The sequence below is a fragment of the Octodon degus genome, unplaced genomic scaffold (genome assembly GCF_000260255.1).
Source record: "Octodon degus isolate 3935 unplaced genomic scaffold, OctDeg1.0 scaffold00169, whole genome shotgun sequence".
Lineage (NCBI taxonomy): Eukaryota > Metazoa > Chordata > Mammalia > Rodentia > Octodontidae > Octodon > Octodon degus.
Window position 1 is genome coordinate 5,602,275 of NW_004524745.1, and position 15,184 is coordinate 5,617,458.

Consider the following 15,184-nt stretch of genomic DNA (forward strand, 5'->3'; position numbering starts at 1 on the left):
TTTTTTTTTTTTTTTTTTTTTTTTTTTTTTTTTTTTAAAGCGTTACACAGCAAAAATTAGTGTTTTGTAAAATCTGTGTCAGTTCTGCTTGAATCTAGTTGTTTGGTAATTCTGTTGAGTAACACTCAAATGTATACTTTCCTTTACCTTTTTAAAGTTTTTACTATGATATGTTTCTGCTTTAAATTATGCAACGTATTGATAGAGTAATCGTTCCTGGTTTATTCAGGACTCCCTGTATCTGTGCTCTTGCACAGTTGCTACCACATTCAACTCTTGACTTGGCCATGTCACTTGTGTAGGAACTCACTGGTCTCTTAGTGGTTCCTGGGGGAAAACAGCCAGGAGATTTAGAAAACGAAGACAAGAAACAAAGGCTGAGGTCAGGTTGAAGAGTTTTTACCTGATTGGCAAGTGCTGAAGTCAGGTTGAGGTCTCTTTATCAGATTGTCAAAGGACCTGAACAACAACAGTCGGGGTACTTATTTATATTCTCGCAAAGTTAGTATCACAAGACACAAGGTTGGCTAGCAACTAATGACTTAAATTGTCCAGGTAGGACGCTTTTCTCAAGATTGAGATAGCTTGGCTAGTATAGCTTTATCCTGACCTCACACTTAAGACCAATTTCCAGCGGTAGCCACTCTGAACAACTTAATTTGGTAAGTACATGAACAGAGATTATTCTTATGTGTCAAAGTTTTGATCTGTGGGAAACCTGTGGTGGCAATGTCGAAAAGCCCATCACCCAACTGGAAGATGAGTAAGTGACATGGAGCAAAACAAGCAATCCTAGCTGATCCACTTTCCTCCCCAAGAACAATTAGTCTGCAGCTGACCTAATAGCTGACTACAGCTGTGTGAATGAGCCCAGTTGGGTCAAAGGGCTGCATAAACGGGTTCTTTGTCTGGTAGTTCTGTAGGAGTCTTTATTCTTCTCACATTTATCATCTGTAAAAATATACTTATACTGAAAACTAAGATTTGTCAACATTCACTATGTAATATAGCTAAATATTTTCTCTATTAAGTATTCAATTCCCATTATATATACAAACTGTATGTTTTGTTTCTATATAATGACATAGAAACTGAAAGTTTTTACTTAGCCTTGTGATAATTCTACAGCAGGTACTCTTAAGCATTCGGCATAGAGATTTTTTTCCTGTACTGAATTCTTGAGTTATTTGAAAAAAAAATCCATAAAAATTTAAATATAAGTATTAAAGAACACTGAAAATAGGTTAAAAGGATTGTTCACTTAGTATCTAAGTTGAGCGCTAATTTTGCTTCTAACTTCAGCTTACTTATCTTTTTACTTTATAATAATTCTTTATACTTTATTTTTCTATAGTACATGTGGTGCTCTGTGACTTTCAGACTTTTTTTTTTTAAGTGACTTGGTAAGAACACACACAGAAAACAATGGATGTTAAAGTTAGGATAATAATCACTTATCAGAAGATAAGAAAATCTGAAGAGGTGAAATTGTTTTTCATAATTATTGGCTGGGGCTTGGCAGTTGAGAGCTGGATTCTACCTAGACTACTGCACAAACAGTGTCATTGATGTACAGGGAAGGGATAGCTTGATTTGGTTTAAATGGACATTTTCTCAAGTACAGTAATTTTTCACTTTTATTCATTACTTGAATTTCCTCTTTCATGAGTTGTCAACTCAAAAAATTAAAATCTTTTTCTCTCTTGAGTTCTCTTATAATTTTTTTATAAATTTACAATTATTGAAAGTATGTGTTTGCAATACACAATAATTACATTCTTCTTGGGAAGTTTGCTATGTATTCTAATTATTTTTATTTCTCCTATTCCTTTCTTACCTACCATCTACCCTAATTGCCAAATCCCTTTTCAATCACCACATTGTCTACTTGCTAATTTTAAAATAAATTTTGTTTATTTATTTATATATTTGGCACAGGGTCTCACTATGCAGCTCAGACTCATAGTGGTCCTCCCGTCTCAGCCTCCCCAGCAATGGGGAAGTGTGCACCACCTTACCTAGTTTCAGTGGCCAGCATGGTGGCACGGCACAGAGTACTGGGGATTGAATCTGGGTCCTTGTGCTTGCCAGGCAGGCACTTAGACCACCCTGCTTTTTGATTTTTTAAAAAAATCTATCTTTAGCTTACTCATTAGATTAGTTATATTTTTGGCATCTCATATCTCATAATCATGCAATATTGGATTTGATTTATATCACTTAGAATTATGGTCGTACTGTGCATTCATCTTCCTGCAATTTTCTAGCACAACAACATATTTCACTTCTGATATTTTTGCCTTATATTTATTCCTTCCTTTGATGGAAATGAAAACAAACAGAAAAGAGATATATTAAAATGTACAGTTCTGAGTTATCAGGAGACTTAGTGAAACACTTTCTCAAATAAATAAATAAAAAGGGATAGGATGTAGCTCAGTGCAAAGGCTCTAGCTTTGATCCCCAGGAATGCAAAAGAAAAGGAAATACTTTGTCAAAAATATTTGGGAAATTTAAGCATTGTCTTTGCACTTCTAATTATTGTGTTATCCTCCTTAAAACTAACTGGGTATGGCGATATATTAATAAATCCATAGAAGAATTGAGAAGTGGTAGTCTATTCTACCCCCTTAAATTCTTCATAGTTAATTATTCAAAAGGACCATTTAAAGACCAGCTGGCATCAGTTCAGATCTAATCTTTTTGTGTTCCCTGTACTTGTGAATTTTCTTTGTTTTTCCTGTATGATCTAATGTTCCTGAATTCTACCATTAAATTATTTTGCTTCCATGGTTAACTTCTCTGAATAAAAGAATACACAAATGAATATATGACTTTAAAGCTGTTTATTTAAAGTCCTCAAGTAAAGTCCATTATTATATAAATAATGGTAGCTTAGAATAATTTAAACATCAAATGTCTTATTCACAAAATAACCCAAAACGTTTCAAAGAATGAATACATTGGGTCTATAGGTATATTTTAGATAAAGTGTTATAACACTGTTAAATTTACATTTTCTTAGAATAGTCTAAGTATTTTCTATACAAGTTATCTTTCTAACTGTGCTTAAGGGGCAGGGGAGATAACTCAGCTGTCTAAGTGCCTGCCTGGCAAGCAGAAGGGTCCGAGTTCAATTCCCAGTACCACATGCCATGCTGGCCCCAGAAACCCAGTGCATGACCCCAGCCCAGATACTCGACATGGTGGTGCACACCTGTAATTATCACATTGGGGAGGCTGAAACAGGAGGGTCACGACCCTGAATTGCATAGTGAGACCCTGTATCACATAAATAAATAAATAAAATTAAAATAAATAAGTATGCTTGTTTTACAATAAAATGTGAGCATATTTCACTAAGGGTTTCTTTTTCTCTTTTTATTTTTATGATCACACACTATTTACAATAAAACGTTTGGTATTTATTTCTGTATGTCCTTGAATTCCTTCATAACATGCTAATTGTCAAATTCCATTGGGTCAATTTATAATATTGTCACACCACTTCAGACAAGTTCTGTGGTACAAATATGTTAGGAGAAAATTTTAATAAGTATTTACAAACAGCACTTGGGAAGTGTGTCATTTCTCCATGTGAGTAGAAAGCATTAAAAAAAAATCACAGACATAGTGAAGGTACATGCAGTTTGAAGCTCAAATAAGTTTTTCTTAAAATATGTATTCCATTCTTGTTTTAGGTGTTACAAATGACAACATTTATGTCACAACCTTTTTCTCATAACTCCTTGCTCCTCTTACTGTTCTTCATGTAATAGTGCATTCATATTACCTACACAGAGAGTAATGTTAATATAATATTTAATATATAATATGTATCATAAAATAATGTATTTTTCTATGTATTTAGTACAGGGTCTCACTACGCAGATCGAACTCAGTGATCCTCCTGTTTTCAGCCTCCCAAGCGCTGGGATTACAGGCGCACACCACCACACCCAGTCTCAGTCCCAGTCTCAGTGTGCCCCGGGGGCAGGGCCAGCACAGCATGCTGGGGATCGACTTGGTTCCCTCAGGCTGCCTAAGCAGGCTCTTTAATCTGTTAAGCTATTTTGGAATTACTTTGAAAAGATTAAATGTGCTTTGATGTTTATAGAAATATGCAGAACTTTTTGCTTTAAAAATATACAATTCATGCTATATTTTTATTTTTTATTTTTTGGTACTCATATTCTTAAACTTAATGGTAAAATTGTATTTAATAGCTTAATTTATCTAGACTGGTATGTTGATTATGAATTACATTAAAGTATATACACGCATCTTACATTTCTTTTATCTGTAATACTATTCTATCATCTACCATTTTTTATACATGTTCTGAAAATGTGATGCTCACAGAGGTTGGAGGGGTGGAGAGTGATATGTTAAGGGTATTTGAAATGAAAAACCATTCTGAATAGATCCAGAAGCATAAGCCTTTCATGTGACAAATTCGATAAAAACTCAACTGTGGCCTGAGTATTTGGGAAGGAAATAAAAGCTGTCATATACTCACAGTGGCATAATAAACAAATGTTAATTGTTGTGCTTTGTTTGAAATACTTCCAGGGAGACTTGCAGTGAGCGAGGTTTTCCTGTATAGGCAATCCAGCAGCATATGTTGGCACATGCAGGAAAAGTCATCGTGTCTAAGTGTTTTCTGCCATCTGGCATATGACCTCAATAGCTGAAAGAAATCTGTACAGCTGAGGTGAATTTGTGACTTAATGCAGAGGACTCTTCTTACTCATCAGCTAAAGAACTTTGTGGTTCGCGTTGTATGGTGAGGCTGTTAAGATAAAATTTGTTTTTATTCTTGAGGATATTTTAATAGTCCCACTGTACTTTCCAGGGAATAAGCACAGAAAAGGAAAAACAACATGAGTTATCAACATTTTTTCATCATCTGTCAATCTCATTCTCCATGGTGGCTTTCTCCTGATACACAGGGAAACTCTGAGTGTAGAAAAGGAGGTACACATAAAATATGTATCAGTACAATGCCAAAGTAACGAATACTTTGTTTAAGAAAACAGAACAATTATTTGCCAAGTCTTTACAAAGGCTATGCCAGGGATCTTATATCTATTAGGTCTTCTGCACTACAGCTCCCCTTCAGCTGTCCTCACACATGTAGATCAAAGACATGAGTCTCAATGAGATAAAATAGTGGGGTGCGGTGCACAGAAGGTGAGCTTTACCCAAAGATTCTGCCATTTCTACTGTTTCATAGTCTCTCTAATGTGAAAATAAACAAGAAACCAACACTCCCTGAAGGACTTTTATACGCTGGACACTGTGCCAGAAAATATATCCAATTTTGATATTTAATCTTTACAATTCTGTAAAGGGATTACTATGGTCATTCAAAATCAGCAATAAGGAAACACGCACTAAGGTGGTCAAGTTAGTTGTGTGCAAGATCACACGACTAACTCCTTCTTCAGTCACACTTTCTCAAACTCTTGTTGCACCTACAAGAGGAGAGTTTGAGTTACTCATTTAAAACATGCTTCTCTTATTTATGAAAATGACACTAAAGAACACACTTTTTAAATGTATTTGGTTGTTACAGGGTCTCACTACACAGCTTGGACTCATAGAGATCCTCCTGTTTTCAGCCTTCCCAGCGCTGGGATGACAGGCATGGGCTACGAAGCCCTGACTCCATGATCAGCTCAGCCCGCCCTGGGAGTGGGGCTGGTGAGGCATTTGGGGCTGGGGATTGAAACGCAGTCCTTGTGCTTGCCTAAGCTTGCCTAAGCAGGTGCTTTAGTCCGCTGAGATATCCTGCCTGCTCTAAGGAACAAAATTTTAATATTAAGGAATTGCTCCTGATGTTCAGCTTTTGTGAAGTTCTTTAATTTTTTTTTTTTTTTTTTTTTTTTTTTTTTGTGGAACCAGGGATTGAACTCAGGCCCTTGTGCTTCACAGGGAAGTGCTTATTCTACTGAGCCATCTCCCTGGCCCCTTCTTTAACTTCTGATAAGAAATAATTGTGTGAGACTGTCAAAGTCACTTAAAATTTTAAAATTTAAAAAGAATCCTTTTTTTCTTTTTGCCCCCTAAAAACAAGTCAAATATTCCCAGCTGCAGTTTTACTTCAGGAAATTTGGGATATCTTTAAAATAGATAATAAGAGAAAGAGATAGCATTTAAACTATGCTAGAATTGTTCAGTATTCTATTTTGTTTTTTCTTTCATGTCAAGAAGAATGTGTAAGTTTAACTGTTGGTATGTTTGCTGTATTTCTCTAACTATTGGTGGAAAATTGAAAACTCTAGAGATCTTTTTTCTTATTGCTACTACTATTTAATACCTTAGCAAATTCACCCCGTGCTGTTTTATCCATTTTCTTGTTGCCACCTGCATTGATGCTGGTTTTTTTTTTTGGTTGTCGCTTGTTTATTTGTTTTTTTACCTTCTTTATTTCCAGGACAAAAAGTGGTGGGGGTTGAGCATCTGTTGTTGCCCACAATTAGTACAGGCTATATGAGAAAGATATTCTTTAAGAATATTAGTTCTTTATCTTCAATTTTAATACTGAATCTATAGGTTGTCATGGATATTCAAAATTGCCACTTTTAAGAGGAGTTATATTGCATATAAAATCAGTGGCATAGTAAGAACTTGAACAGAAAGCAGAAATTTTTAATTTTACACAAAAGTATCACAAACAATATATATGAAAGTTATATGAAAAAGTGAATGAGACAATATGATTTCTTTTGTATAAAATATTCAGTATTATGTGCTTAATGCTTGTGTAATTATTTTTGTTGGTTCATTTCTTTCAACAGAATTTCATAGATAAATTTGGGATTAATACTATTTTTGGTGATTGTAGATGTCACAAATCAAGCATGATATTCTTTTATTTATTATTATTATTATTATTATTATTATTATTATTATTACTTTTGGTGGAACCAGGGATTGAACTCAGGCCCTTGTGCTTGCCAGGGAAGCACTTATTCCACTGAGCCATCTCCCTGGCCCTATGATATTCTTATAATGTAAAAGTAGACTGTGCACCAGGGATAGGAAATATGTTTTCCTCTCTGAAATACAATGATACTTTGGAATGGTGAATACCTAGAAAATTATGGGAATTTCTCTCCATATTTAATTTAAAGTACATCTTTTAGAGTCTTCTCTGAGTAAATTTTAGAGATGGAAAGTATTTTAAAAAGCATCTCATGTAGTCTTTTAATTGAGAGAGTTGGAACCTCATGGATTATATAATTTATCCCATGCATAACCAAAGTTTCCTGTGTATTTTCAGCCAAGATCTTTTAATTCTGCACATTAAATCATGTTACTTGAAATACATTTAAAAAAGAAATACATTGACATAAGTAGTTATTTTAAACCAAGAATCCTGTTCCTAATAACCTGAGGATTCCATGAAGATTCTGTACAGAGTCTCTGGAGAAAATCACCATCTGAATTAGCAGATGTAAGCTGTGGTATGCTGTATTTTTAGGTCAAGTCCCTTTCCATCACTAAATATGGTCATCAGATGTTTAAATTTAGTTCTTAATAAATGTCAAGTTTTGATAATGCAATATTTTAAGAAAATGTCTGAATTTTCATAGCCTACATAATCATCATTAAAAAATAGAAAGACTGACACAATGTAAATATTACCATATGTTTGAAGGTAGAGTTTGAGAAGTTCATTGGAAACCTGGATAAGGAATTTATGAACTTGAAGTCTACTGTAATGTGTAGTAATTAACATTCTCTGTAACTACTCTCAAGATGTCATTACATAGTCTATGTACAAGTGACATTTAAAGCCCTGAATTGTTATATATTAGAATAAAGAATTTAAGAGGGAAGATGACAACAGAGGTATAACCATGATATGATTTGATCTATTTGTGAACATAAGAGTAATGATGTGATCCAAATTATTTGGGCAGGGAAGCAGAGGTTGATCAGTCCTTGAACTGGCATAGGAGTGGATGAAAAGGCCCAGGAGGTGTGCTGTATCCTAAGGAAGCCCCATTGGAAACTCATATCTGTTGAGCTTCTTACCATCCATCAAGGCATTCATCCTAATGGGCAAAGTTAAGCCACACAAAACTCTGAAAGACAGCTATTATTACCTTTATTATATAAATGAAGAAAAAGACAGAATAAAACTAAACACAGAATAGTCCTGGAAAGGTTAACTATCTCTTAAGTTCACTCTTTTAACTATTAAATGGAAGGACTGGACCTTATTTCAGCTCTTTCATGCTGTAGATCCAATATTCTTTCCTGACTACTTCCTGCAAGCACTTTTGACTACTTCCTGCAAAACAAACACTTTTGATAGATAAGAGAAATATTTGGGATTTGAGACCACATTTTCATAAGTTGAAAGCTTTGACATCATTGGGAATGGAAGCTTACTGGGCTCACATCAAGGCATGGAGCATTGGGGGGATAACTAGACACAAACCATAACAGTGGTGGAATGATTTCTTGTGGTTCCTCATTACTTTTAAGAAAGTTTTGTTTTCATGATCACTAAGTGCAATCCTCCCTTCTATATCCGTGATTCTACCCTCCCATTGGCTTATTCTGCTGCTGATACTTTCCATGGAATTTTTAATCTCCTGAATATCTGTTTGAATTTGTTTCATCTATGCCACTTCTTTCTTGTGTTGGGAATTCATGGTTTCCATTATTTTCCTCAGCTTCTCAATTATTATTGAATCTGTATCTGCTCTAGAGTTACTAATTGTGTCCTTCATTGTGCTTGCCAGCTCTGTAGTTACTTGAGAAATTATTTCTGATTTGATTTTTTCTAAAGTCTCATTCATTTGTTTTGCAACTTCCACTGTCACCATTTCAGAGAGTCTAAGGAGGCTTTGATTGCCCTCTGGATTTGCCTTTGGTTGGACGGACATCTGTGGTTCTTTCTTGTTTAAGTATCTTCTCCTTTTCTATTTTTGTTTTTAGCTTAATTCTTGGGGTTTATCCTTGTAAAAAGTCTATGGCCAGCAGCTTTATTGCTAGTATTTAGAGCCCTTAGGAAATGACTATTTCTCAGAGCATCTTCTAAGTGTAGCTGGTTTTTGGGTTTTGAATCTATTGCAAGATACTACTTCTTTAACTTATTGGGGCTGAGAAGTTGCTGCCTACTTGGCCAGGCCCTGGTTCTTGGCACTGGCCTAAGGTATTTTTATGGTACTTAGGCAATCTTAGTCTTGATATATCAGGAAGAACAACTGGTTGGAAGAATTGTGTCACTTTGGGTAATGTGGTAGAAGCAACAAAACAATAGATTCAAACAGCCTAGAAAACAACAAATAGGTAATTATTAATTTGCCACCTTTAACTGTATTGAAAAATTTTGTGGTTATATAACAAAACGTAAAGCAAACCAGAAAAAGGTATGTATTAAATATACCCTCAATATTGAAATTTTACTGTCAGGGGAGAAAATTTAAAATGAGTTGGGGGGATAGAGAAGAAGAAGGAGAAGGAGGAGGAGGAGGAGGAGGAGGAGAAGGAAAAGAAGGAGAAGGAGAAGGAGAAGGAGAGGGAAGAAAGAAGAAAGAAGAAAGGAGAAGAAGAGATTAGAAGAAGCAAGGCTGGAGGACAAACAAAGGTCACAAATTTTGGGAAATGGGTGAGGAAAACAGGTGGGAAATAGAGAAAGAACAATAAAAATAAGAACAAAACAGAATGATAACAGCAACAACAACAACAACAACAAAAACTAGAAACCACGCTCACACTCATGTAAAACTAAGAGCAAACCATGAAGAAGAAAAGAACCAAAACAAAATAAAAAAAGAAAGAAAAAGAATAAAAGAAAAAAACCATTTGAAGGTGTGCCTGTGATGTCACCGGTTTACAACCAGTGGGTAGATGATGTACCCCAGTGGGTAGAGTCCCAATCTGAGTTGATCAGTCCCAACAAGCTAGGGGCAGCTTCACGACAGGGTGGTGCACGTCTCAGCGACCCTGCACCTTTATTTCTATTGAAGTTGAGGCTGGTTTCTGGCTACGCTGCTGGACTCAGACTAACACACCCTGCAGCAGTCCGTGTGCCTTTTGCCAGCTGGAACTCAGCTGCTGGATGGAGCCTGCAGTTGCTCTGCATTCGGAGCTCACTGGCCCTGCTCCACTATGGCTCCTGGCCTGTCGCCCTCTCCCGCATGATGTCTGAACCCAAAAACCTCCCCAGCCGCTGCAGTGCTCTTTACTTGCTGCTGCTCCTGTTCCACCGGCGTGTTTCTCTGTGGAAGCCTCTAGGGTCACCAGTAGTCACCAAGTATCTGCAGGTCCAAGTCGCCCCACCCAGTCAGTGACTCTGGGCCCAGGGACAAAGCCCGGCCTGCAGTCACCTTTTCCTCCCTGTTCCCACAGGCCTGAATTCTGGCTTCAGATCTTTTCTGGGTTTGGGAACCCTCTTCCCTCCTTCGCTTCCTCATGTTGCTGTACTCCAGGGTCTGGCCAGAAAATTTCATAGAGGTTCTTCCTTTCCTGCTCACCAATCTGCCATCTTCCCGGAAGTCTCTATGTTACCATTTAAACTATTTTTCATGTTACTCTTTCTCATTCTCTCTGGATTTCATAATAATGTATATTTGTTTAACTATCTTCTACTATTTTCCTCAATATTTTCTTTCTCTTCTTAGTTTAAAAAATGAAACTGTACTTGTTCCACTTTCATTTCATCAGACAATTTCAATCAATCTTGCAGTAGTAATTTAATGGAGCCAAGGATGATCTTAGAATGTAAAAGAGGTTAATTTAGATGTTCATATGAAAGAAAAACAAAACAAAACGCTTTTCGTCTATATTTTCTAATAGGATTTACAGATATTTATAATGAACCCTTATTCACTGGTAATGAGCTATATGAAGATAGATAATGTTCAATCAATATTTTAGAAATGAAAATGAAAATGAATGTCTAGCTTATTTATGAGAAAATGTTTCCAGTACACAGTGAAGTATTAAAAATTGTAATACAAGGCATTTCACTTGTATCTTCATTTATTATTTAGAATTCCATCTAAAGAAAATATGGTTTTAGCAATTTAAAAAGAAGTAACTAAAAATCAGTCAAGAGCATTATCAAATACAAATGAAATATCAAAAATGAAGATTGCCTAAATATTCTGGAAATTTTACACTCCTTTTTGATATTAGAACATATTAAATTTATGTAGTGAAGCATACTATGATACTCCATTAATATACACATTTAAATAAATTTTAAAAATAAATGAAACTCTAAGTTCTATAGCATCTTCAATTTAAACTGATTAAAAAGACTGTTTCCTACTGAAAAGTTTGGTTAAATGCAATTATTCTTTTTAGTTAAATGAAAATTTAGATTGTGCACAAAATGGATGTCTGATTTAATAAAATATGTATTCAAGTATTACTTCATTTCTTCTAAATAAATTGTATAAATACTTATGAAATTATTGTGTGGCAAGTATCTGAAATGGAAAAATGTAAATTTTATCATTGTATACTCAAGATTTCAAGGTTGGATACACTGATATTGTTTATCTTATTAAATAGTGTTGAATATAAAAATCATTTTGGGAAGTATTTTTTATAAAAGTTATTTTTGTTTAACAGGAAGAATGCAACATTAATACAAAGTGAACATACATTTTGTGCTTTGCCTCATAACAACATCTTTTTCCTCTCACTTAATTCTACTTCATCTGGATCCTTTTACTTTTCAACAGGCTGAATTAAATGACCGAAGCGATCCCTTTACAAGATGCCGCACAAAAGTCCCATCAAATGCTAAAGAAGAGGTTTTCTCTAAGTTCATTGGGTGGAGAGTTGCCAACGCACTTTCCAAGCTATTGTTTCCGCCTCTTGATGTACATGCACTTCCTTTAAAGAAACCAGCAGCAAAGCAGGACCAAATGAAATATCGGAATAGAAAACAGGAATCCATGAAGAAGAGGGTTCTACATTTTACTATAAGGTAAGTCAAGCACTGTTAGTTCTGTTATTTTAATATACTACATTTCAAAATCACAAGACTTACAGATAATCATTTCACATTATTTACTTCAGTTTCTATCCTTCAGCTCAAATCCTGACTATATTATCTCCTAAACAGTTTATCCTGAGCAAAAAAAAGTTTATCCTGAGCAAGTTATTACCTCTTTAGAAATTGCTTCCCAAAGGATGAAAGAGATATTATATAATACAAAGCAAAGTTAATGTAATTCTTGTGAGAATATTAGATTAAAAATTGTCTCATTCAATATTCAAAATTTTAAGGTTGTATTTCCTGTACATATAGATATGTAGATACATATTTAAAGTGCATTTAATGCATTTTAGAGTTTTGAATATAATAAGCTTCCAAAAAGAAGTAGATATGTAGATATTTTTATTGTATTGTATATTTAAATCTTTTTAAAATGTCTTTAAACTTGTGTCTGAAGACTTCAGAAAGCTTTGTACTTAGGAAAGAATTATTGAATAGAATGTTTTTTAAATTTTCTCCAGCTTCTTAGAATCTTTGTTACCACTTAAGACATTTATATTTTCCATACTGACTCTCCTCTAACGATTTTAAAAAATAGATGAAAAATCATTCTGCTGGTGTATAGGACAGGCTATTTTTACATTTGTAAATCTTTCATTGAAGTTTTATTGAAGGTTTAAAGCTTTTGTTCTTTGGCCCAATTCATTTAAATAGTATATTGTGTAATGTACAGTCTGCCAAAATGTATAAATCATCAAAAGAACATCTTATGTAAAATCTGAGAACTAAATTTATTGAGACATCATGAGATTAGTACAAGTTACTTTTGACTGCTACAGTTACAAGGTGCTCAAAGTGGGGGCCAGGAGCTTCCAGGCATTTATTAGTACAGCAAACTGCTAAAACCTGTATACATTTTTTTTGCAGACTCTGTACTTTTTTCTGTGGATTTTAAAAAAATCAGAATGTAGTCAGAACTCTTGATATTTTGAGCAATTCATTTTTGCACGCTTTTCTTAGCAATGTTTTTGTGTTAGATTGAAATTGATAGCTATTAGATTATATTTTCATTTCCATTTTGCCTTTCCTGATTTCCTTTTTTTTTTTTTTTTTTCAAATTGTATTCCCTGTATCTGGTCCAGGGCTCAGAAATGATATTTGGTTTTGCCTTTGCATCTTCTCACCATCTAAATATTTTGTTTTTGGACTAGAAGAATTGAATCCATGAAGTAAACTTAGCTGGTCTAAATAGCTGCTGATAATATATCTATAAATTTAGATATAACTGTGTATTTTACTTACATTATTGAACATATATTTACTTAGGTACTTATTTTTCGATTGACTAAATTATTTTAGTTTTAAAAAGTCTAATAAATTTTTAAAAATATATTGTTTCTCCATCCATAAATGAGAAGTAATTTGGATGAATAGAAAAATCTTTATTGAAAGTCACTTACCCCTTTCTAATTATCACCTGTTTATTAATGTGTTTGAAAAGTCTTTAAGTACCTTAAAAGTATTATATATTTTTATTTTATTTGCAAGATCACCTCCTTTTCTGCTGATGAAAAAGAAATTTTATGATATTTTCTCAAGCTTTTAATTAAAAACACATCTGAATTCTATGCTCTAAAAGTGTAGCATGCAAACGTCCCTAGTGACTGAACCCCACATGCCTGCTTTCCCTTCATTCCTTCCTACCCTAGGTAACAGCATAAGTAATTCCTCAGTACCCTCTCTGGGTAAATAAAATGCATACCTGTGAAAGTATTCATAAAACTTAAATCTAAAATATTGTAAGTATTTTTAAATGTCTCTCCATTTCACATCAAAGATGGCATATTAAAATATCACTTACAGCTTCTAATATTTTTCTTTAGCCTCGTCACATTAGAAAGAAATTTCTGTTATCATGATCAGATTCTGTTTTAATGCCATGAGATGTTTCCTTAGCATGAATTTCAGCCATTTATTAAACCAGTTTTGTATTGGTTGGCATTTGGGTTGTTCAGATTGCTGCTATAGACAGGGCCACAAAAAGGAACCTTTTGATCTTTCTTCTTATCCATGTGGGAGAATTCCTGCAAGATAATATTAAAAAGTGTGGCTTCTGAGTCAACTTGTATATGGCTTTGTGATGTTGGGAGATACTTCTAGATTGACTTTTAGGAGAGTTATGCAAATTTATGCCTCCATTATAAACATGTAGAAGTAGTCAAACATTTGCGTTTTAGCCATTTGAGAGTTGAGATAGTGTTTTTCAATATTTTCTAATTCTAACAACAACTTACTCAGATATTCACCTCACTTTGAAATTTTAAATTTATTTCAAAAAGTTTACCATTGCTGTGATTTTGAGAATTAACATCTCTAACCCATGGCATGCATTCACTTATTCTTTTTTATTTTTTAAAGAGAATACAAAATCATCAAAGAAAAGGGAAAAAAAACATTAGGAAAATACACAATTTCACTGAACAAAATAATAGACGTTTGACAATGGTTCTTGTATTATTTAATATTATCTTCAAATTAGTTGTTTAGATTACCAGAAATAAACATGCAAAATTGGAGAAAAAAGAAAAGAAAAACAAAAAATTGCATCATTAACTGCTCCTATAAATTAGACTAGCAGAAATCAGCAGTACAATTATCCAACCTATCCTGAATATCTACATAAATATATCTTTTTCCTTTTCTTTTGTCCTTTTCCTCATCCCAACTTTTCCATCCCATTGGAGAGATTCAATCCCTTTAACTGTACCTATTGTACCTTTCAGATGTTATTTATTCTTTGAGGTTCATACACTAGTGAGACAATAAGATGTTTCCATATATATGGGTCTATTTACTTCATTTACAAATATGGTCACTAGGTGCATCAATTTAACTCTAAAAGCCTTGAGTTTGTCTTTTTTATAGCTGAGTAATACTCCATTGTGTAAACATATCACATCTTAAAAAATCTGTTTCTCAGTTGATGGGCATTTGGATTGTTTCCAAGATTCAGCTACAACAAATTGTGCTGCTATAAGCCTAAGGGTGCATAAATCACTGTAGTATGAAGTTTTCAATTCAGTTGGAAAAATACCTAGGAAGGGAATAGCTGGGTTGAATGAAACTTCTAATGCTAGCTTTTTGAGGAACCTCCACACTGATTTCCATAGTGGTTGTATCAGCCTGCACTCCCACCAACAGTGGAGA

The 15,184-nt window shown here is 34.1% G+C and overlaps 1 protein-coding gene across 1 annotated transcript in view; it reads left to right on the forward strand.

Moving 5' to 3' along the window:
- Tmem232 (transmembrane protein 232) overlaps positions 1 to 15,184 on the forward strand; it is a 254,152-nt gene that overhangs the window by 106,539 nt on the left and 132,429 nt on the right. The window contains exon 11 of the mRNA XM_023703402.1: positions 11,718 to 11,965. Coding sequence (XP_023559170.1) covers positions 11,718 to 11,965 — 248 coding nt within the window. The remainder of the gene's footprint in view (positions 1 to 11,717; positions 11,966 to 15,184) is intronic.